Raw genomic sequence first — 22,058 nt, 5'->3', positions numbered from 1 at the left:
CAGCCTCCCTTTGCTGCCTTTCCTGAGTGGGTTATTTAGCCTGAAGGGATGGCCTTCCAGTCTTGTAGATGTGCTGGCAGAGGAGGAGGCACCAACCTGAGTGCCAGGGCACTGGGAACTGCCAGGAATCTGTTCTGGGGTAAATGACCTTCCTCCCTCATCAGATGCCAGGGCAGTTCCCCCTCGGGTCCTGATGAGTGAGGTGCCCACTAGGAATCCTACTGACAGAGTGAGATCTGATACCTTAATTTTACCATGGTGCATCCAAAAGGTTGTTACAACTTTGTTCAGAGAGGATGGGGAGGCACTGCTGGGGAGCAGCAAATGCTTCTGCAAACTCTCATCCACTAATTCCAACTCCTAAAGGAAAATAAATGTATGCAAAGGGTGGGCATATACATCAACCACGGTCTGGAAGAGGTGAGGAATCTTGCTAATTATACAGATGTTCCAGCCACAGGACTAGATGCAATTTTACTGCATCATATTCACCACAGCAACGCTATTTTTAATGAGTGCTCATGCATATTCCCCTTTTGCATACATTTTGGCACAGGCTGTGGCGAGTTTTGAACAGTTTGTCCTGAAAAAATATTCCTGTTGGTTTGGATTGACCAAAGGTAAAAATATTGTCCCTACCATTTGTAAAAATATTTGCTCTTTTTCTGCATTTTTCCACTGACATTTTCCACCCGGCTCTGTCACAGCCCAGTCATCCAAGTCAGTGTGTCATTGGGCAAGTGCAGAAAGAAAACAAACCCTCTCCAGTGTTGATCAAAAAACACCCATTGACTTTGATGCTTCCTTGGCTGTTTGTCTCATCCTGAGCTCTGGAAAGTCAGCCCCATCTGACGTTGTTAGCAACAAGAGCAAAACAAAGCCAAGCCCTCCGCCCCACGCAGGCAGGGAAACCTCTGCTGCATTCGGGTTTCCTCCTGCCAGGGCTCTCCTGACACAGAGAATTGCCTTTTGAGAGCTGACCCTGCAATTCTGCAGGCTGTGTGGGGCAGCTCAGCATCCTCACACATAGAGCAGAGAGCAGAGCAGCTCCCAGAGCACAGGGAGAGCTCAGCCTGAGGGGGACTGAGAGATTTTCCTCTGTGGGATGAGCTGCAGGCAGGATTTTCAGTTAAACCACACAAGAGCCTCCAGTTTGGAGGGTGTGATGGTGCCCTCAGCTCACGGAAAGCAGAGGTATGAGCAGCTCAGTTAATGGCTTCACGAGTTCAGACAGGTTGGAGGGATCTAACCAGCAACATCTCCTGTGTGCACTTCATTGTCAGTGAAAAATACAGGCTTAGGTGTTTCCAGAGCAACAGCTGCACCCCCAGCAGGCTGTTCCTGAAATCCTGCCCCTCAGCAGCTCAGTGTTTGCAGGGCAGAAGCTCTCCCCCATCCTGCTCAGCCTAACAACCCTGGCAGCAAAAATGAGGGCCCAGCCCTCCCTTTGCAGCAGATGCGATGCCACTCATGACTTTGGACTGCCAGGAATTACATCTCTGTCAGACTGAAGATATTATTACAGGTGTTTGTAGAAAATCAGGCTAAGTGATCAAATATTCCTTCTCACTTTTCCAAATCTTTCCTTGCAAGGCAAGCTCTTCAAACTGGCAGCATCTCCTCGATGGAAAGGCGTGCACAGCATTCTTTAGGCACACAGCATCAGCTATTCACTTTAGGCAAACAAGTACATTCATGAACAAAAATGTCCCAAATATCACAAACACTGATGATGTTTTAACTGGTATAACATGCCTCAAAGCTCTCAAGTGCATAGCTCAAAGTCCAGTGAGTCATGTCCAACTTCTGTTTGGACGTCAGGGCTCACTCACCCAAAAGCCTGGGAAGGTGTTGGACAAAGCCAGTGCCTGGCTTGAGAGCAACAGGACATGCAGTCCAGGTTTGAGGTGACAAACTCCTCAGTGGGAAGGTGGCCATGGGGAGCCTGGGGCTGCTCAAATCTCCTCCCCCAGAAAAGGAGGGAGAGCAAAGCAGATCCCAGTGCTCAGTCAGGGCATCCCCCTCAGTTAATTACCCTGCAGAAAAAATGCAGACTGTAGAGATGCCCTAAAGCTCAGAGCTCCATCCTGCTTTTCTGTCTGCACCTTTTGAAGCTGAAATACCTCATCCCAGAGTTACATCTCCTATTTCGTTGGACCCAGCTCTTGCACTGCAGAGTGAATCCCAGCCCCTTTGAAGTCGATGGGAGTTTTGTTACTGGAGAGAATAAAACCAGGTACTTGACCAGCCTTTGGTAATTGAAATGTAGTTGTTACATGTTCACTTTGTGGCCATTATGGATTCCAGGGCTTCAAAGGCAGTGATTTGAATGCTCATGTTACCAGCCCTACAGAAAAATCAGATCTTGCAGGATGCATTCCTGGGTTTGACTTGCAGCTGGAACCCTTTAGCCTGAGCTTCAAACTACAGCACTGCTGCAGCAGATCAAACCTGAGCCCCTCTCCAGACCCCTTTCTGCCATTCCCTGGAGTCTGGTTCCATGCTGTGGGTTGAAACATGTAATTCTAGTACCTAAGAAAGGCTTGGGCCCACCCAGCCCATAAAGCAGATGTGCCTTCGTTTTGGGGGCTTTTTTAAGTGCCAGTGTGATGCCTGTCCTTTTTCCCCACTTTTTTAAGTGCCAGTGTGAGCATTTTGAGGATGGTGCAGCACAGCACATTTGGGTTTAATGATGTGCCCCAGCACCATGACAGTACCTACAAATACCAACAATTAATTTGATTATAATTTTTGGTGATTTATCTGCAATTCAGTCATTTATCTCTCAGCAAGTAACAAGGGAATTTGAGCATAGAGATCCTGCAGCTCTCCAAGAACAGACTGTATCTGGTTTTCTCCTTCAGACCATTCCTAAAAGCCACTGCAGCCTGCAAAACCTTTGACAAATCTTGAACTTGGCAAGGCACAACTCTTCACAGGCACCTGAGGAGCTGCAGGAGGCATTCTGCATACCCCAGTGGGTCCTTGCTGGGGAAGTGATGCACTGAAGAACAGCCCCTCAATGCTGAGCAGAAACAGCTGTACAGAAAGTGTCAGGGATATGTGTAAAACCTCATTTCTCCCAGCACTGTTTTTACAACAGGCTTCATGTTTAGGAAAGATGTTGCATCTCAGTAACAAACTTCCATTGCCACTTTTAATCAGCCTCTGAGATCGAGATCTTACCCTTCACCAACACTGTCTAAGAAAGGCAACACAGCTACTTGAAGCGCACAAAGCAGAATTAAGAATCTGCTGCAATTTTAAAGTGAATTTAATTTTCCCCTAGATTCAGCGGAATTTACACAGATCTGTTTCACTACCAGTATAGCCAGTTTTCAGGCCAACCCTTGGAAAACACCCCTAGCAAACTGAATTCCTGCTGTGGACATCCCTTTACCTGGCAGAGCCCCTGGGCTGTGCTTTGCTGGTGGCTCCTGCCTGGGGGCACGGGGAGAGCTGTTATCAGTGGGGAGAGCTGTTATCAGTGGGGAGAGCTCTTATCAGTGGGGAGGGAGAGGGGAGGATAAGCAGGGGATCCCAGGCACGGGGCAGGGAAGGTGTGGGAGGAGGGCTGCATCAGGTCTGTGTACAGAGGGTGTTGCAAACGTGCCAGGGAGAGGCCCAGGGAGATCCTGGGGCCCTCTCAAAGTAGGAAAGTCTGAAAAATATTTTCCTAAGCTTGTCTTTGGACAGCTGCAGCTGACTTTAGGCAATGACACCAAGCAAGCTGGAATCTGGATAGGGCAGGTTTTTAATCCAAACAGATGTCTTCTAGCCCCACATCTCCTCTCACCCTGCCAGGATGCTCTTTTTGCCTTCTCCTCCCTCCACCTGCTCAAACCTGGACGTGAATAACCCCTTTCCCCATGCCAGCTCTGTCCTTGCCCTGTGCCTGTGACCCAAACAGCCCCTCTAGGGTCAGAATATGAGTTGAGAGGAGAGGATTGTGCTCCTGCCTTAGACACTGTGGTTTGCATGCTGAATCAATGAGAATTCAACATATCCATGCCTCAAGTGTTTCCTACTTTAAAGCAGAAGCAGGACGGTTAAGCCACACTTGTAAAGCCATCCAAAGTCTGTTGCAAGGTGCCTCTGAATGGTTTCTGTTTAAAGCACTGATATTGGAATTCCTGCAGGTAGAGGGGGGATCAGGGCAGCCCAGCTGCCAGGGATGCTCTTTGGGCTGAGGGATTCCCTGTCCCTGATGCTGTCAGGGGCAGCAGGAGCTGCTGCTGCCAGCACAGAGTCCTGCCTGATCACAGGAATCACCTTGTCTTACACTGTAATGGAAATTGCCAAGAGTCACCTTCGCTGCTGTTGCCTGTCCTTTTTCCCATTTATTTTTATCTCACTTGGAAGTGCTCATTAGTGTTTACTGCCACTTGTAAGCAGCAGCTTGAAATAACAGGGCTGACAAGCAGGATGGGGACACTGAGGGAAGAAAACAGAGGTAAAAGCAGGGACTGTTTGGCAGGACTGGCCTAAAATAGTGCAGACCTTACAGCATTATAGTCGATAAATGCAGAGTTTTATCTCCTGTTCCCTTGCCAATGCAGAATTTCTGTCTCTCATGTTTTCATCCATGCTCTCCTTGTGCCCCAACTCACCAAGGCAATATCATTTTTGCATATATTTCTAGTGTTTATGGCTTCAAACCAAGCTGCATCCCAGGGATGGAAAAGGCAAAAAGCAAAGAAAGCATACATACTATTTTCATGAAGCTTCATGGTTGTTAATCCTTTCTCTTATTTCAGAATTGCCATGTTGCAACAATTCCCTTTATCCCATACCTTCCCTTCCCTGCCTTATTCTCTTATTTCTGTGCTTACTCCCACAATCCTCACTTCTTCCAGCCCTTTCCTCTTCACTAAATATTTGTGATCCCTCTCCTCACCACCGTCAGCCCTTCCACCTCCATAGCTGCAGCTGCTCCCCAGACACGACCTCACATGCATCCTGCCCAGCCACCCTCACGCTGCAGCGCTGGTTACTCAGCCCTAGCCCAGAAAACAAGTTCACTCAGGAAGTTTCACAGACCACACAGCACTTACATGACCTGTAGACAAATTTTTTTGGGAGTGCTTTCTAACAGGAGGTGACTCTCCTGTCTGGCATCCAGTGTGAGACACTACCAAAGACATCATCAGGCAAATGCCAACCTCCTGTCTTCATCTCAGGCTCCACTGAGAGCCTGGTGCTTGAGACAGGCGAGCAGAAAGCCCCAAATTTTATCATTGCTCAAAGCTCTGACACTCCCGCTGATGTCAGTTCTTTGAAGGCTGAGCCATTTTGATGTGGTCTCAACAGAACATACTTGTGGTCTGGACCCAGACTTTGTAATTTATGTAACTCTAATCTAGACATTAACATTTCCATGTCCCAGCCTAATTTTTCTGTAAAAGGAGGATCATGTGCCTTTCCTATCTCTTGCTCTGGAAAAAGAGCAAGTACAGTTTCTTGCATGCACTGAAATTCTAAAGTGAAGGAGCTGAATGCAGGGCCAAGGAACCAAAGGGGTTTTTTTGCCTCCTTACTGCAAAACCATCATTCACACTGACCAGGAACATGCTCTGTGAGTACACAGTGTGAAACTGAGGTACAGGAGTGAGATGTGCATAGAAACCTTTTCTCTTTGGGCTCAGATCTTTATCTCTCAGCTAAAACCCAAAGCAGCCACGTTAGTTAGACTGAACCAGCACTGCCTTCTGTGACAAGCCATTAGATGGGAGCCCTCAGAATAAATGATGTTTAATTCTTAGCAGAACAACATTTCTCTGCTCTGTTTACTGTGTCTTGTCCAACAAGGATATCTCGAGGGCTGGCTGCCTATTAGCTGGTGATTTAATGCTGTTTGCCTGTCTTTGGAGAGCAGGACATTCCACTTGAAGGAGGTTTTCTTTTTGAAAAGAACGAGAGGTTTCTTTTCATCTGAACAGGAGCCACATCTCAGGAGCCTCTGCTTGCAGCACCAGTGAGGTTCTGCATCCCACCCAGAAAACACTAAGCCAGGAGTGCTTGAACTCCTCCAAAGGGCATCCAGCACGGGGCTTTTTGGGGTCCAAATGTTCCAAGTGTGTGTGGGAAGGACATTTCCCTTCAGTGGCTCCCTTTGATCTCTCTCACTTCGGGCTTCCCCTCCAGGCCTATTGTTTGCACATTGCTGTAACTACAGGAAAACAAATGTATTATACAATTTCCCAGACTGACTCACCCTGGTACTTGATGCCTCTTGTAGTCTGCTTACCCCTGATTGCATCATGTCAGCATGGGAAGCTTAAAAGCTGTTTTTTCTGAGTAATAATACTGCAGTTGAGCAGTAGCTAAAAACAAAAAAAAATTATTATGATTGCTGCTATCATCAACCTGCAAACTACAAGGGGAGAAAACCAAGCGAGCCAAATCCCTGTTAACCAAACCTTGTGTGAATCATGAGTTCCAGTCAGGGGCCATGCTGAAATAATGGACTATGTGAATAAAACACCCTTTACTCCTGGAAACTTGGCCTCAGCCACTGGGACGGGCCCATCCATGCAACGGCCTGGTCCCTGGCTCCTGTGGGATGTGTTTGGGTCAGTGTGGTGTAAACAGGGCAGGGTGGGAGTTGTCCTGTGCTGTGGGAACGGGGCCACCGCTCCTGGGTGGGGATGGAACCCCAGGAGAATTGTGCCCTGGTTGGAGTTCAAGCTTCTTGCATTGCTGTAACTAATGTGAGTTAAACCCATCCTGTTTAACTGCAGATTTCCTGGGAGCAGAGCTGACTGAGCTCCCAACACCTGCCTTGAGCACTGCTGCACCCCAGCCCTTCCTGAGCCACCCACTTTGGCCCCAAACATCCCCTGGGCACTCCCACAGGATCCCCTCTGCCTTGGCAAGGAGGTGGTGCTGCAAGTCTGGTGCAGGCCTTCTTCCACAAAGCAGAGCTTTGCTTGAAAGCAAGCACTGATTGCACCCAGCCCTGGTGTAGGCCTCCTTCCACAAAGCAGAGCTTTGCTTAAAACCAAGCACTGATTGCACCCAGCCCTGGTGTAGGCCTTCTTCCACAAAGCAGAGCTTTGCTTGAAAGCAAGCACTGATTGCACCCAGCCCTGGTGTAGGCCTTCTTCCACAAAGCAGAGCTTTGCTTAAAACCAAGCACTGATTGCACCCTCAGCAGCACTGGCTCCATATTCAGCCATGGGGTACCCAAATCTCTCCTACTTTAGAGAAGAAACACAGAATCCTCTTCCTGCACACCCTGAGCCTTGTGCCCATGTGCCCTTCATGCAGGAACTCACTTCAGAAATTTAATTTCATATAAGCCAGCACAATCAGAGGTGGGTGGTGACACCCCTTAGCTCACAGAAGAAAGCATCACCTCTTACACATTCTGTCCCACTAAGGTTGAAAGGAAAGATAAACAATAAAAACATTGCAAAAAAAAACCCCTCCATTCCTGTTCTGTGTGGCACAAAAGCTTCTAATTTCTTGGTATGCCAAAGAGGAAAGAATCACTAAAAGCCGTGAGTCAAAAGCCCTTATGCCAACAGCTCTCCTCAGATTCATTTCTGATCACTTGATGTTTCATGCAAACAAGAGGCACTGTGTAAAGCAAGCTGAATATACATATTTGCACTGACAAATCTATAGTGACCGAATTCATAAGGCCTTTTAAAGCTTTGAGGATGTGATTAAAGGGTTTTTCAAGGATAGTTCTTCATTCAAAAGGGTATAATTACACTTGAACAAGTTATCATGTTTGTTCACTGCAGGCACAAAAGAGGCTCTTACAGGACTTGTCTAGACACTTCCACCTCATGTCTTTGTTCTTCTTTTAAAGTAATTTTTTTATAAAAGAACTGCAACAGCATCCATTTTTTAAATCTGAGTTTTATCTCCTCCTTTTCTGATAAGAGAAGGCTCCTTCCTTTACAGAACCTGTATTTTCTCAAATTCTAATTTTTCAGAAATATGCCAGGAAACGTCTTGTAAATCTGAAATAATTTCACCTTTTTCAAAAGAACAGAATCTCTCTATTTAGGATCTTTTCCATTTTCTGATATTATTTCTTCAGCTAGAGTAACCCAGCAGTGGCCTTTAAAAAAACACACAAGCAATGAATTGAAAAAAGATTGTGACCCACAGCAGTGCAGAGGGTTATTGCCTCAATCAGTTATCTGTAACCTCAGATGAGCAAATTTAAAAAAAAACCTATTACATATGATAATGTATGCACACCATTGTTCCAGCTGGCTTGCACCAACACTACAGTTAAGCATAAAAGTCAGGAGATTATGTGTGGAAAGGCTAATGAGCAGCATTGTCTGCCCAATTACCGGATTTGCATATGCAAACAGTAATTCTGCAGATCTGGGCCTGGCAAAAGTTTTTTCGAAGTTTCACCAGGAGCTCAAGGTGAACAGCAAAATAACCCCAAACCAGCTCAGCTCTGCTTCAACCCATCCTCCCTTTTTGAAGAGAATAGAGGAGAAGTTTCACCTGAGGGTGATGGGAGGGGAACACAAACCAGCCCAGCTCTTGCTGAAATCCCAACCCCTTGTGCTGCCTAAAGGATGTTTGTGGAGACTCCAGTGGAAATCCTGGCTAACTGGGAATTTGCTCTTTGTTTCAGGGATTCAGATCTGTTCCTGCTGGACTCCAGGACGATCTGGGCTGCAGAGGAAGGGTGGCTGGTGTTCGACATCACCGCCACCAGCAACCACTGGGTGGTGAATCCCCAGCACAACCTGGGCCTGCAGCTCTCTGTGGAGGGCATTGATGGTGAGTGTCACACCCCAGCAGAAACCAGAGACTGTTCCATGATTCACAGACAGGGGAGGCACTAAATGTCATAGGCTGTAAATACAGCAGGATTTTGATGCAACACTTTATGCTCGGGCAATCCTCAAGGCTTTAAGTGAAGTAAAATATCAAAGTAAATCAACTCCCATCCTTTCATTGCATCTGCTGTTATATGATCTGTAATCATGAAGCAAATACAGTCTATTAAAAAAAAAATCATACAAAATGAATGAACTGAGGGCCCTTTTCCCCCTCTCTCTGGTCAGCCTGCCTTGCAGGGCTTCTCCAGGAAAATGTCAGCTGTCCTTGGCATGTTTGATTTGTGGCTGACAAGGCCTTAGCAAAAGGATCACAAAACCATAACTTGGATTTAGCAGCAGCACTCAGTGTCTTGGGACAGAATAATCCTGGATATTATCTCTGCATTGCACAGCAGCACCCAGACATCCCTCAAAAGCAACAAGGAGAAACATGAAATTTCCCACTGCCACCCTCTCCTTGCCTTTTTTGTAAATAATTGATTTAATTCTACAGAGAAACCTACTAATTTTACCAAAAACCAAATTATTCTAGAGCACAAGGATGATGATGAAATCATGATGATTATCATGGATGATAATCAGAGTTTTGTACAAAGTTATCAGGTATGGCGGTGGCAAGATGCAGCAATAAGCAAAATACCTCTAAACATTTGTTTCTCTCAGCTGAGCTGTATCTGGAACTCTGTCAGCATTTCATACAAGGCATTTTTATTTTAAGCTATTAACCTTCCAGTGGGAATTTAGTGTTCCTATGGGCTGAGTTTTACGGCTCCTTTTACAGGATCACTTCAAATTATAGGTTGGTGAACTTGAAGAAACCCCTCTAAAGAATGCAGGAAAAGCTAATGCTGAGCGGATTTGGGCTAAAACAATTATGTGTAGGACTAGTTAATGTAGCTTTTACAAACAGATATAAAATGAAGTTAGCTGTGCTGACGGGCTCGTGTCAGAAGCAGCTTTGCCCGTTAAGGTCTTTAGAGGGTGGATGGCATTCCCAGGAGTTATCCTGGTGGCTGCCAAGATGAAACCAGGATAAAACCAGAATAAAACCAGGACAAAACTCTCACCAGTCTGTTGTGTTTGCAGGACAAAGCATCAACCCCAAGCTGGCGGGGCTCATTGGGAGGCAGGGCCCCCAGAACAAGCAGCCCTTCACCGTGGCCTTCTTCAAGGCCACCGAGGTGCACCTGCGCAGCATCCGCTCCACGGGCGGCAAGCAGAGGAGCCAGAACAGATCCAAAACACCAAAGAACCAGGAGGCGTTCCGGGTCTCCAACATTGCAGGTACAGCACAGCTGCCTGGGAGCACGGTTCTGGCTCTGGGATGGTGTGGGAATGGTTTCTCCCATGTTATCTGTTTGTTGTCACTTTGGTTCACCGCTGGTTTGAAATGGTGTGGGGTTAGGGTTGTTCCAAAAATGGCAGCTTCAAACAAACATTCTTTTCCCTATGTTAGATGGAGGGATTTCTTAAATTCAAATTTAAAAAAATATCCCAAGCACCTACCCAGAAAAACTCCTTTTCTCCCATAAGAAATAAATTCTCATTTTGAAATGGAAGATAATTACGTTAAAACAATCAGTGATAAGTGATCAGTGTATCTGAATCCAAATGCTGTTCATTTTCCAGAGCTCATGATTTTAAGTTTAGGCCCTAAAAAGCACAGTAGTCCCAAAATTCTTGCATAGAAGAGGAAAACCAATTCATTCTCAGGATAACCACTGCTATTCTGGGGGAGCTGTGCTTCCTAATTTGGAAGAAAACTCCATCAGGCATTTGAAATAGAAATGTGGCTTAATTATGTGATACCTCGGAGGTTCTGGCCCTTGATGAGGGTCCCAGCAGGAGCCACAGCTCAGGGCTGGCTCTGCTGAGGCAGCAGCAAATTCCAGCTGCTTCTGGGAGTGCCTCACTGAGCGCAAGGAGAGCTTGTGAGGAGCAGAAGGAAAAGCAAAACAGAGCTTCCAATCACATTTTTATAGAATCATTAAGGTTGGAAAAACCTCCAAGATCATCAAGTCCAACCTGTGACTAAGTCCCACCTTGCCAAGCAGCCCAGTGCACTGAGTGCCACGTCCAGTCCCTTGAACACCTCCAGAGATGGGGGTGCATCCCTGGCAGCTCCACTGCATTCCTGGCAGCTCCTTCCATCACCCTGTCAGTGATGAAATTCTCCCTGAGCCATTCTTTCTACCTGGGCCTTCAGCTCAGGCTATGTGTTCAGGATGGACAAAACTTTAAAACTACACTGATTCTCCTTTTATGTATAGGCAATAATCAGAATGATCTGTGTGTTGCTATTAGGAGGTCAGAGGAAGTCCAGGGGAAAAAAATTAAGATAAAACCCCTACTTTCCCAGGTCTTTTTTGGCTTTGCACTAAAAAGCCAGAAGTGCATTTCATATATGTTGAACCCAGCCATTATTATATTACCAAAACACCTAAAAAGCCAGCTGTAAGTGCACCAGATGAGCAGCAATGCCTCACTCCCTGCTGAGCTCATGGCCACCATTGTCCCCTCACAGAGAACAGCAGCAGTGACCAGCGACAGGCCTGCAAGAAACACGAGCTCTACGTCAGCTTCAGGGACCTGGGGTGGCAGGTAAGGCCTGGGGTGCCCTGGCACATCATTTATCACTGCAGCACTGAGATACAGCCACCAACAGGTTTTTTATTTTAAATCCTGAAGGGGAAAAATATTGTTTACAGCCTTTAGCGTGCTTAAGGGCTTCTGCTAAGTTGGGTATACAAATATTTAGTGGGAGGCTGGCTGGGAGCTCAGCACAGTCAGGTCCTTTTGAGCTCAGCCTGCAGGTCCTCTGGCAGTGCTGGAGGCACACTTGGCTCTCCATTTTCATCTACATGTTTTTTAGACCTGGTTAAAGCTATTTTCCTTTCTGAAAGCTTGTGTCTGCATTGTGCTGCTGGGTGAAGTGATCCTCGTGGGCAGGCAGGGCACTGCTGAATGGACAAACAACTGAACCCAGATGTGCAGCTGCTCTGTGGGCACATTTGCAATGTGGGGTGTGTCCCTGCAGGAAGGGCAGGCACTTCAGAGGCCTCTAAGAGAGCTTCAGAAAGGCCAAGGGGGCAGATTTTTATTTATTTTGCAGGCCACTGTAACTGTGTCTTAATGTTTAGATTTATATGTTTGGTTTATATGTTTAACTGGTTGGCTCTTTGTTTCACTGCATTTCTGTCCTTCTCCACAATCCAATGGCTTCCATTGACTCAAGGACTGGATCATTGCTCCGGAGGGCTACGCTGCCTATTACTGTGAAGGAGAATGTGCTTTCCCCCTGAATTCCTACATGAATGCTACAAACCATGCCATTGTACAGACACTGGTAGGTGCCCCCTGTCTCCTAGCACCGCCTTATACCTGACAGCTGCTGCTCAGAAATAAATTAATACACACAAGGTGTCTGAGCTAACAGGGGCAGGAGGGTCTGCCTCAGCTCTCAGGGTGCCTGCAGCACCTGGTCCCACATGTCTGAATTAGAACCTGGCCAGAAATGACCCTGTCTCTGCTGCAGGCAGTGGCAGGCTCTCTCTGGTTGGAAAGGGCCCTGTGATAGATATTGCAATGGGGGTTTGGTCCCACTGCATGGGAAGGAGGGAGCAAAACACCAGACCCACTGTCAGCACCTCTTGGGGAAGCTCTGTAAGGATCCACAACGTGCTGCCACCAAAAGTGAGAATCAGTGAATCCCAAAGTTACACAGCTCAGTGGCTGAGTGAGGACAAAGGACAACCAGAAGGTTGCCCAGGAAAGAAGGATGTGGGGGGAGGAGAGGGGAGAATGAAATCTTAACATTGCTCTATTTTCGTTCCCCAGGTTCACTTTATAAACCCAGAGACTGTGCCGAAGCCCTGCTGTGCTCCTACACAACTCAACGCCATCTCAGTGCTCTATTTTGATGACAGCTCCAATGTTATCTTAAAAAAATACAGGAACATGGTGGTACGAGCATGTGGCTGCCACTAGGTTTGTAGGACAGAGGAAGAAAAAGGAAAAAGAAGTTATTTGTAAAGAGTGGGTTTGTGTGGCTGTGTGGGGTTGGGGGAAAGGTTGGTGCTCCAGCCATGGGTTTAAAAAAGTCCCAAACCATTTTAGGACCAGGCCTCTGAAAGTTCAGACAATGGAGCAGTTTCTGGATCTGAAGAGGCATTTGAACACATTTTGTTTTAGTTTATAACAGACAATGAGCTTGTAAACTGAAACAAGCCAGAGAAACCGTTTAAAACCAAATCTGCTTACAAAATTGGCTCCTACAGTACATACTTTTGCAAATGAGTCTTTCTGGAGATTGCAAACTCACCAGTGTTGATTGTGAGTAAAACAGTAATAATCTATCCAAGGTGAGACTGTGCTGTGACTAATAAGTGTGTGTAGTTCCTGTAACACGGTTTGCAATAAAATAAGTGAACAAAATATACCTGGAGTGAACAGGTATTTTGTTAGAGAATTATTGCTTCCATCCCTTTGCTTCAATTTCATAGGCAAAACCGAGGATGAATTACATGCAACTTCCAGTTTTAAACTACAGTAACAAAAACTGAATGTGGATTGACACAAATTCAAAGGACAGATTAGGGTAAGGAAAAACAAATCAATTGGCAACTAAAAGAGCTGAAGAAAAGTGCTTCAAAGAATGAGAATTTTGGGGTGTACTTTTTTCTGTCAACAAGGAAGGAGATTTCCTCTGGCAGCCAGAAGGTATTTCAATTTGCTATGAACTTGAAACAGGAAAGCAGCAAAATGCTGAGAAGCAGGGATTAATCCTGACGTGTAGCTGGGGTGCCCTAAGCAGTCACTGTAAGAGCTGTAACTAAAGATCCTGCTGCTGTGTGGAAAATGTCCATTGACCTCCCAGAGGGAACAAGTTCCAGCCCTTTTCCAAGGACATGGAGACTCAAGTCAGGAGGTGCTGTGAGCTGGGATGCACACCCAGCCCCACACAGACTGGGAACAAGCTGGGAAACCTTCCTGGGGCCAGTGCCTCTGATAAACCCCCTGCTCTCCTGGCTTCACCTCAGAAAACCCCACAACAATCCCCTTCAAGGGCCACCAAGGAGCTGGAACCAGAAGCAAGAAAATGTCCCCTCAAGGCTTTTCTTTTTCCTTCTTTTAAAGTCACAGGTTACACAAACATCACACTTAAGTAATTAAGGCTCAATTAAAGTTGCTGCAAAGAAGGATAAAGAGTTGCAGTAACCAATCACAAACCAATTCCCCACTTTGGCACGCACCAAAGTAGGGTTGGTATAAATTTCACCAGGGAGATAAAAAGAAAATAATGCCCAATAAAACACCATGCCCAGCACACCCAGCTCTAAATCTCCAAACTTCAGAGAGCTAAGCCTCCCACAGACGGGTCCAGGACAGCACAAATCCCTGGAGATGGGTCTCTGCTCAGTGAGCAGATGGGGCCATGCAGCCACAGTAGGGACTTGGCTCCATGTCCTGCCTTAGAGGAGAGTTAGAGAAAGAAGATAAATGAAATTCTGGACTTCACTCGCTGCTCTTCTCCCTTTAAGTCACAGATCAAATCCAGACCAGATGCCTCACTTAAAAAAGAATAAGCAAAGGAAGAAAAAAACCCCTACTGTCTATGAAATAAATTGGAAACTTGTTTCTGATGGCCTAATTCTCATCTCATTTCAGTCAATTGGTGTTTTCCCAGCAGTTTTCTCAGTAGCAGGATTAGGCTGATGGGAAAGGGGAAAAACCTACAACACTGGTAGGTTTTGGATGGGGTCCTTGGTGAGCAGCTGCCACCTTGCCAGATGTGCCTGGCATCCCCCTAGACCTCCCCAACATCTGCAGGAGCAGCCTGGCTGCAGCAGGGAGGACTGCAGCAAACCTCCCCACGGGCAAACACAGCCAGAAACACGGCAGGACAACAGCTGAAGCCAAAAATCCACCTCTCATGGAGCCTGCAGACAGCACCATCCACCACAACCAGCCAAACCTGCCCTCAGTGCATCCCTGGTCAGGGTGAGGAACTGAAATCACACAGGGAGGAAGCATCTTTTGACATTGCATACATATATACACACCAGTGCTTCTGTAAACCTCCTAAAGGAAGTGAAGGTGCTGCCTAGGAAGTTAAAAGCTAATCATGCCTGAGCTTCCACTATTTAGTAGTCAAGGATTAGTTTTCTCTTGGGTGTTTCAGTGTTGGTGGTCACTGCATTGGTGTATTGCGTTTTTAACTTGGACCACGGTGTCTTGCTGTATGGGACTCATATATTAAATATTATGTGGGGATTGTTTCTGTTTTGGTTTTTTGTTGTTGTTTTTAAGCATAATAACAGGATTTCTGTTGCTAGGCTCAACATCAGCTTCACTGTTTGTACATTTTTGTGTAAATAGTTGTCACAAGCGGAAGAAGAATTATTTATTTCCATCTCTGAATTCCTTTTCAATCACATGCAGGAAAAATGATTCTGGGTTCCTAAACACATTTGTTTCCTTATTTAAGAAGATATTTATTAACAGTTGGCAAAAATGCATACACATTTCTGGTTCTTTTCATAGAGCAGTTGTCAGAAGCCTTTTTGTACAAACTAGTAAAATAAATCATTGCAACTTTACAAAAGATATCCCGACGACATTGTGTATCTGTGTGGTTATTCTCCCTTTATTCAAAGAACCTTTCTGGCTGAACAATATTTCATCCTGGGCCTCTGTTTTCATGCAGCTCAGTCTCTATGTATGGGCAAAACTGTCACATGTCATTATTTGGGGCAGCTCCTTTGGTCCAAATACAACAGGGAGGGAAGAATAGCAAAAATATGGATGTGTTTTGCAGTCTGTGCTGCAAAGATCCATGATTGAATTATAGTGCAGCTGTCAGCAGCTGTTTCAAAGAAGCAGGGGGTAAATTAGTTCTGTTTACTGCTAACATAGTTCAGAGATTTAGTCATCCCAATAAAATTATAGAGGCACAAGAAAGGAAGAAAGAAACTCCAAAGAAACATCAGCCAAGAAGCTGACATTTTCTAATTTAGATTGTTTTAGCATATTTGAGAGATGCTGCTGGCATGAGGTTTCCTACTGTGGATACCACACTGCATTGCTATGGAGGCAGCTGAAAAAAATAATGCTCTAAATCCTTCTATTAACTGAGCATTATATCTTCAGGGCACAACAGCAATTTTGGGGTTCTTGTTTTCTTTGAACTGTGAGCAGAGTTGTGCCAACTTACATAGATATATTTGTTGGGCCAGAGGATTCAATCATCAGCATTTGGGAGTTAATCTGCCATCTTCCACAAGCAAGTACAAATTCATAAGTAAATTTGCTTTGAGCACTGCTCTGAGAGTGCAGTAAAGCATCAGTGGAAAGACTTTTGCTCATGTAAAACAAGACCTACTCAGCTTTTCTAGGCCTGGGCTAAATTTAGAAGGAGGATCCTCTGGTATTTCTCATTATGGTCCCAATTCTCTTCATTTAGGTGTAAGGCAGGGGTGGTGCCAGCAAGGAGAGCAAGAATAAAATAAATATTTTTGCTTTGCAGGGCCAGTCCTGCGGCCAACAACAGCTTTACCACTGAGTTCAACACGTTCAGCCATGAAATATCTGCTGGTTTCCAGCTCTGCCACAAATACACACAACTTGCTGGATGTGCTTTGGAGCAGCTTTCCCAGCCCAGGAGCCAAAACTCCATTCCCAAGCTGGTTGCAGCCTCCCCTTGGTCTGCAGCACTCCTGTGGCTTTGTCTCCTCATCTACTGTTCTGGAAGAGGAATTCTTGACATGAATGCATCCACTGCCATAAACTGGCAGGGCCATAAAACCCTGGTGGATGAGCTTCCAAACAGCTAGATTTATCTGAGTAATGACATTTTAAAGTGCATTTAAAACATTTTATAGAACAGTTATTCTAGCTTCCTTTCAGGCCAAGCTTTGAGGATGTTATGTTTGCTTAATTGAGCTGTTTCAGATCTGTTCCAGTACTGACAAAAAAAATCCTTTTGTCCCTATGCAGGAAACTGCCTCTGCTGCTGCCAGTGTTCATGTAATAAAAAATAATGATTTAAATAAGCCTTAGTGCAAGTTTAAATTCCTGATTGTTATGGAAGTGTCAGCTGTAAAGCCCAAACCAGAGAGGGCCAGCAGGGCTTGCACAAGCCCATGGCCAGGGGCTGCAGGATTCCCTCTGCTGCTGGATTCAGTCCCTCAGCAATGGGAACAGGCACTGCTGGATAAAAATCCCCTCAGATTCATCTTTTGAGTTCAGAGTTCACATCCTCCACATGCTTCCATCCAAACACCCTGCTTGCTGACTTCCACTGCTGCCACAAACACATTATTCTCGGTATCCAACCTTCCTTCAGAGAGAAATTCTGCCCAATTAAGCTAAAAGGAACCAGTTTGAAGTTTTTATTTATCAGGTAATGATTGACAAGACCTCGAGGCAAAAACTAGGAGCACTTTATACTGCAGTCACTCATTACCCAAGTACAAAAGCAACAGAAATGGGTTATTATGGCCACTTTGAGTTGCTCTGTTTTAAATAAAAATATCTATTCCCTTTTTCTGCTTAATGCTGTGGAATTTGTATTCCTAAATCAGCAACTGAGAAAGACTAGAAGTTTAGGATAGCAGGTTTAACACACTGATTTGTTTCCTAGCTGGTTTTCCAAGGGTCCATTTGCCAGGCAATGGGAACAAACTTTTTAATTTTAAAATTTGGAAAGTTGTTTCTTGGTATTGTGAGGTTTACCACTTCGGGATAAATCTGCTGCTTTCTCCAACAGAATCCTTGTGTATGAATTAATTCCATAAATGAAGACAGCACAAACTTTAAACAGTTGAAGTTTGGCTTTGCATTTAAAAGGAAAACAGGACAAGCCATTGACAGATCCATCAGCTTCAGACTTTTTTCCCTTAGTGAAAGGTACTGGGGAATGTTGGGGGGAAAAAAGGGGGCCCACAAACCCTTAGGAAGCCAACTTTGCATTTGACCAGCTTTTGCAGGCATGGTGAAGCATTTAACCATTTGCAGGCTAAAGCTCTACATGGGGCTGCTTGAATTAACATCGCCCTCAAAGAATTGCCTTGCTTGTCTGCAATAACCCCGGTCCCAGGGCAGGCAGCAGTGATTTGGGGAGTGGAGCAGCCGTGTCTGGGGTGAGTGCTGTACCCAGGGCCTGTAATTAAAACCACTCTCAGAGCTGAGGTGGCTCCTGAGTGAGCTGCTGATAACTTGGGCCTAATGGGCTTATTTTAGGAAGCTCTTAAGAAGAAAGGAGGGGATGCCAGGAGCTCCGTGGATCTGTTGTGCTTTAGTGTGTCAGCACCTGGGGCTCAGGCCCAGCGTGCTGGGGCTGTGCTCAGTTCCCAGAGCGGCACTGCAGGTTTGTCACTGTGGTTGTGCAGTGCACAAAGGGCCACAGGGGCTCTTTTGGCCTGGCTCCCCACCTTCCCTTCCATTGCATGATCTCTCCTCTAAATCCAGAGTGGACAGCAGCCCCAGGAGTGGCCAGACACTGATGGTGACACCAACCAGGTGCCCTTTGCCTTGGCTAATCAAGGGGAATGTTGCAGGCCGCTGGATTTACCCCCATTTATCCCTATTTGCTGCTGCTGTGTCAGGTGCCTCATATCAAATAGGTGGAAGCAGAGACATTGAGTGTCTGGATTCAGTTATGAGGGGTCAGAGCTCAAAGATATCCTTTCTCAGGTCCCAACAATTTAAGTCATTTTGCTCAGTGTTTGACACAAGCTGTAGACAAGAGCAGAGCAGTCAGTGCCTCTACATCTTCTCAGACTCTTTAAAAAGAGATATTTGGGCAGCTGCTTAATGAGAACAAGTTCCTCATTTTAGCTTCTATCTTAGGCTACATATAAGAACACAAGAAAGGAGAACAAACAAAAATATCAGCTGATCCAAAACTGACATGGGAGGAGCTTTGCTTACAGTTTGTTTATCCATTTCTCACAGTGATCTACTGCCACTGCTGACCTGGATTTGGCTCCTGAAGTGAGAAACCAGCTCTTAAATCCACTGAAATGAGTTGTTCTTCCTTAACAGGGAATGACCTGGCTGAATTGCAGTTGTAGGAGTTGATTACTCCAAGGTTAATTAATCCAAAATGGATTTTGTGACACCTCAGGGGTAAGTTTTAGAGGAGGCAGCAAGTAGAGGTAGGGCCAGGACTTTGTGAGAAGAAAGAATGCAGATACTGCATTTTAAATTGTACAACCAAGTTCTGAACTCCACCTTGCAGGGCTCCCTGGAAACCCAGCCAGTGGTTCTGGGGAGAAGGAACACAACACTCAGAGAGACTGAGCCACCATCAGCTTGGAGCAACTTTAACCAGGAGATCTTTTTCCCTAACACCAAGGCAGACTTTTTTTTTTTCATTCTAAATCAGAAAAATGCACAAGTGATTCCAAGTTCAGCCCATGAGTTGTTTTGGTTTCACATGACTACTGAGAAATCAACTGTAAAAGCTGGTGCAGTTACACAGACACATACCATGCACAGAATGTGAACTGTAAATACTGGCAGGGAGTCTGCTTTAAGAAGCTGCAGTTAATGTTGTGTCAGAACAGCCCTTGGAACCCCCATTTCCAGAGACTTACAGTGCAGGGGGTGGGGAGGGAATAAATCTGATTTTGCTGGAGCTCTGCCTACAACTTCTCAGCCATAAAGCCTTTATTTATGGCTGTTACACAGCATGAAGGATTCAATTTGTTCTTTGTTATGAATTTCAGTGGATCATGTAACTGTTTATTTCCAGATATTAAAAAAAAAAAACAAAAAAATTGGTATTTTTGGTTTGCAGGAAAAAACAAAGCTCCTCATAGTCTACATTAGCAGGGATGTGCTCAGACCACACTTGATAGAGACAGGGGGTCCCAAAACCCTGAAATTTCTCCCTTGGTCAGGAAGAAATTTCCTTCCTCCAGCCCCCTCAGAGAGCTGCTGGAGGCACTTCTTCATGGGAGTAGGTGGAAAAGCATAACCAATTCAAGGCACAAACTGCATCAGCTCCTCACAGCTTTGAGAGATTTCCTGCTTCTAGTAGCAGCTGAGAACAAGATGCTCAATAAAAGAAAAAATATCACAGCCAAAAGGAGCCTCCTGTGTGTCTCCAGTGACTCAGTGCACTTTGCAGTGGCAATGTGCAGTCACACTGACAGTCCTATTAATTAACACTTGCTCAGCATCCCCTCTTCAAAGAGCTTTTATTGATGGCAGTCGAAAAGGAAGATGCTTATGTTTTGCATTCAGTTATTTCATGTTTCTCATCTGGCTCAAGAACGAGCCTTGAGAAACCTGTTTTTTGGGCAAGAGGTAACAGCCTCAAGTTAAAAGGAGATGGAGGCTCCTTCCTGGGAGCTGTGGGAGATTGACAGCAAATAAAGCCCACGGGTCAAATATTATGTTCTCCAGATGGGAGTGACAGTCTTTGAGGAAGCAGATCTGGCTTTCTGCTGCAGCACCTCTCAGAAAATGCAAAGGAAAACATCTCTGCTGGCACAGCAGGATATGGAGTGGCTTTAGCTTCCTTTCCAGACCATGGGTCAGACATAGCCTGGTGTCCCCTCAAGTGTCCTCCTTCCCTTTATCAACAGAGGTGGAACACCAGGGGTGCCTCAGGTCTGTCCTTCCCCTGCCTCCTCCTGAAATGCTCTCAGAAAATGGAGAGGTGGGACAGATCCCAAGGGTGTCACCATCTAGGGCACACCCTGGCACACCAGACACTGCATTTACTGCTCCTACAGCTTAAAAACCGAATTATCTGGGGCGATTTACTGCCAGTATGAGAATAGGGAACTAAGGGGCTTTTCTAGGTTCAGGATCCCCCAGTTTTGTCAGCCTCTGGTTGAAAGCACACAGGTTAATTGGACAGAGGAATGGAAAACCCTCCCCAGCTCTGCTCCCTGCCTCTGAAGGGAGTGTGAATGAACAACATACCAGAGGTCACACACGCATTTGCAGAGACGTTTACATTTAATCAACAGCTGTCCCTCCCACCCGGCACACATGAGAATCTTCTGCGGAAAAACAACAGTTAATCAATTCACAAAAATATTGAGCTGCAGCTCTTCCCTCCCTCCTCAGTCAAATTAAAGGCCTTTCCTGTGCAGTGACAGCTGATAAACACTGTGCCCTGTACTTCAGGTCCTCATTGCTGGTGTCTGCCTTAATTGCTGCTCCCCATTTGCCTTGGCCCCTTCTCAAAGGAGGCAGCACATCTGATTGCACACAGAGGGAGATGTCTGCCTCTGATCTGTCTGAGCAGCTTCTCCCTCAAGTCATTCACAAGTGCCTCTGTTACTCTAAACCAGTAAATGAGAGCAGCTTTGGGATGCAGCCATCTTCCCCAAACTAAAGGATTTTCCCTGTTCAGTAGGATGTTGTCACATTTGGCTGCCAAAACTGCTTATTGTGCTGTGAGTTGTCAGCCAAAATGAAGCTCCACTGCTGCCTGAAGTTGTTTTTGTTGAGGCCTCCTCATCTTTGAGAGGAAACTTCCATATCCCCCCTCCCCACTCCATTTTCTTCTGCCATTTACTCAATTGCATTAACAGCAGCAGCCACACCAGAAAGTTTGTGGTGATGGGACTGGAATTCCTCAGTGGAGTTTGTCTTAACACATCCAGAATACCAGATATCTGCTGAGCTATATATAGAGATAGAGCTGCATCTCTGAAAAATTAAAGAAAAAAAACCCTATATTTCTGAAAGCCACAAGGCCACAAAGATAGAGTATGTGAATTACTGTCATTACCAAAATTGCTGGTTAGAGAAGAACTTCTAAGCACCCTGCATTGCTCTAGAAGTTTGACTATAGGAACCACTGTAATTACAAAGTATTTTAAATCATGCCAGTACAAACACGATCTGGAAATGGAAAATACCGTGCTAGTCATTGCATCTGGAAATTAATGGTTGGCATGGAAATCATGGAACTGGTTACTCATGCCGAGCAGTGGGCACGGTGAAGTCATGTCCAGCACCACTCCTGAGCACCTTTGACTGCAGGCAGAGGTTGTTTCCAGCCTCACCCACACCTTGGCAGCCCCAGGTCCGAGGGCTGATGCTCACAGAGAGCTGGCATTGCTGACTGGGGACTGAGCTGTCAGCTCACAGCATCCCCAGGTGTCCAGAAAGGTGTGACACATCCCTGTGAGTCACCTTTGTGTCACACGCAAAGGCCAAAGGGCCACACCAGCCACATCACCCTCTCCCACAAGATCAAATCAACATTCG

The 22,058-nt window shown here is 45.7% G+C and overlaps 1 protein-coding gene across 1 annotated transcript in view; it reads left to right on the top strand.

Annotated features, from left to right (window-relative positions):
- Positions 1–13,269, top strand: part of BMP7 (bone morphogenetic protein 7) — a 39,945-nt gene extending 26,676 nt beyond the window's left edge. Inside the window, exons 3-7 of the mRNA XM_064730082.1 lie at positions 8,612–8,760; positions 9,909–10,106; positions 11,347–11,423; positions 12,058–12,168; positions 12,660–13,269. Of these exons, the coding sequence (XP_064586152.1) occupies positions 8,612–8,760; positions 9,909–10,106; positions 11,347–11,423; positions 12,058–12,168; positions 12,660–12,809 (685 nt within the window). The 3' untranslated portion in view covers positions 12,810–13,269. The remainder of the gene's footprint in view (positions 1–8,611; positions 8,761–9,908; positions 10,107–11,346; positions 11,424–12,057; positions 12,169–12,659) is intronic.
- The last annotated feature ends 8,789 nt before the right edge of the window (positions 13,270–22,058 follow it).

Source organism: Zonotrichia leucophrys, chromosome 20 (assembly GCF_028769735.1).
Source record: "Zonotrichia leucophrys gambelii isolate GWCS_2022_RI chromosome 20, RI_Zleu_2.0, whole genome shotgun sequence".
Taxonomy (NCBI): domain Eukaryota; kingdom Metazoa; phylum Chordata; class Aves; order Passeriformes; family Passerellidae; genus Zonotrichia; species Zonotrichia leucophrys.
This window is presented reverse-complemented; position numbering and strand designations above follow the sequence as displayed.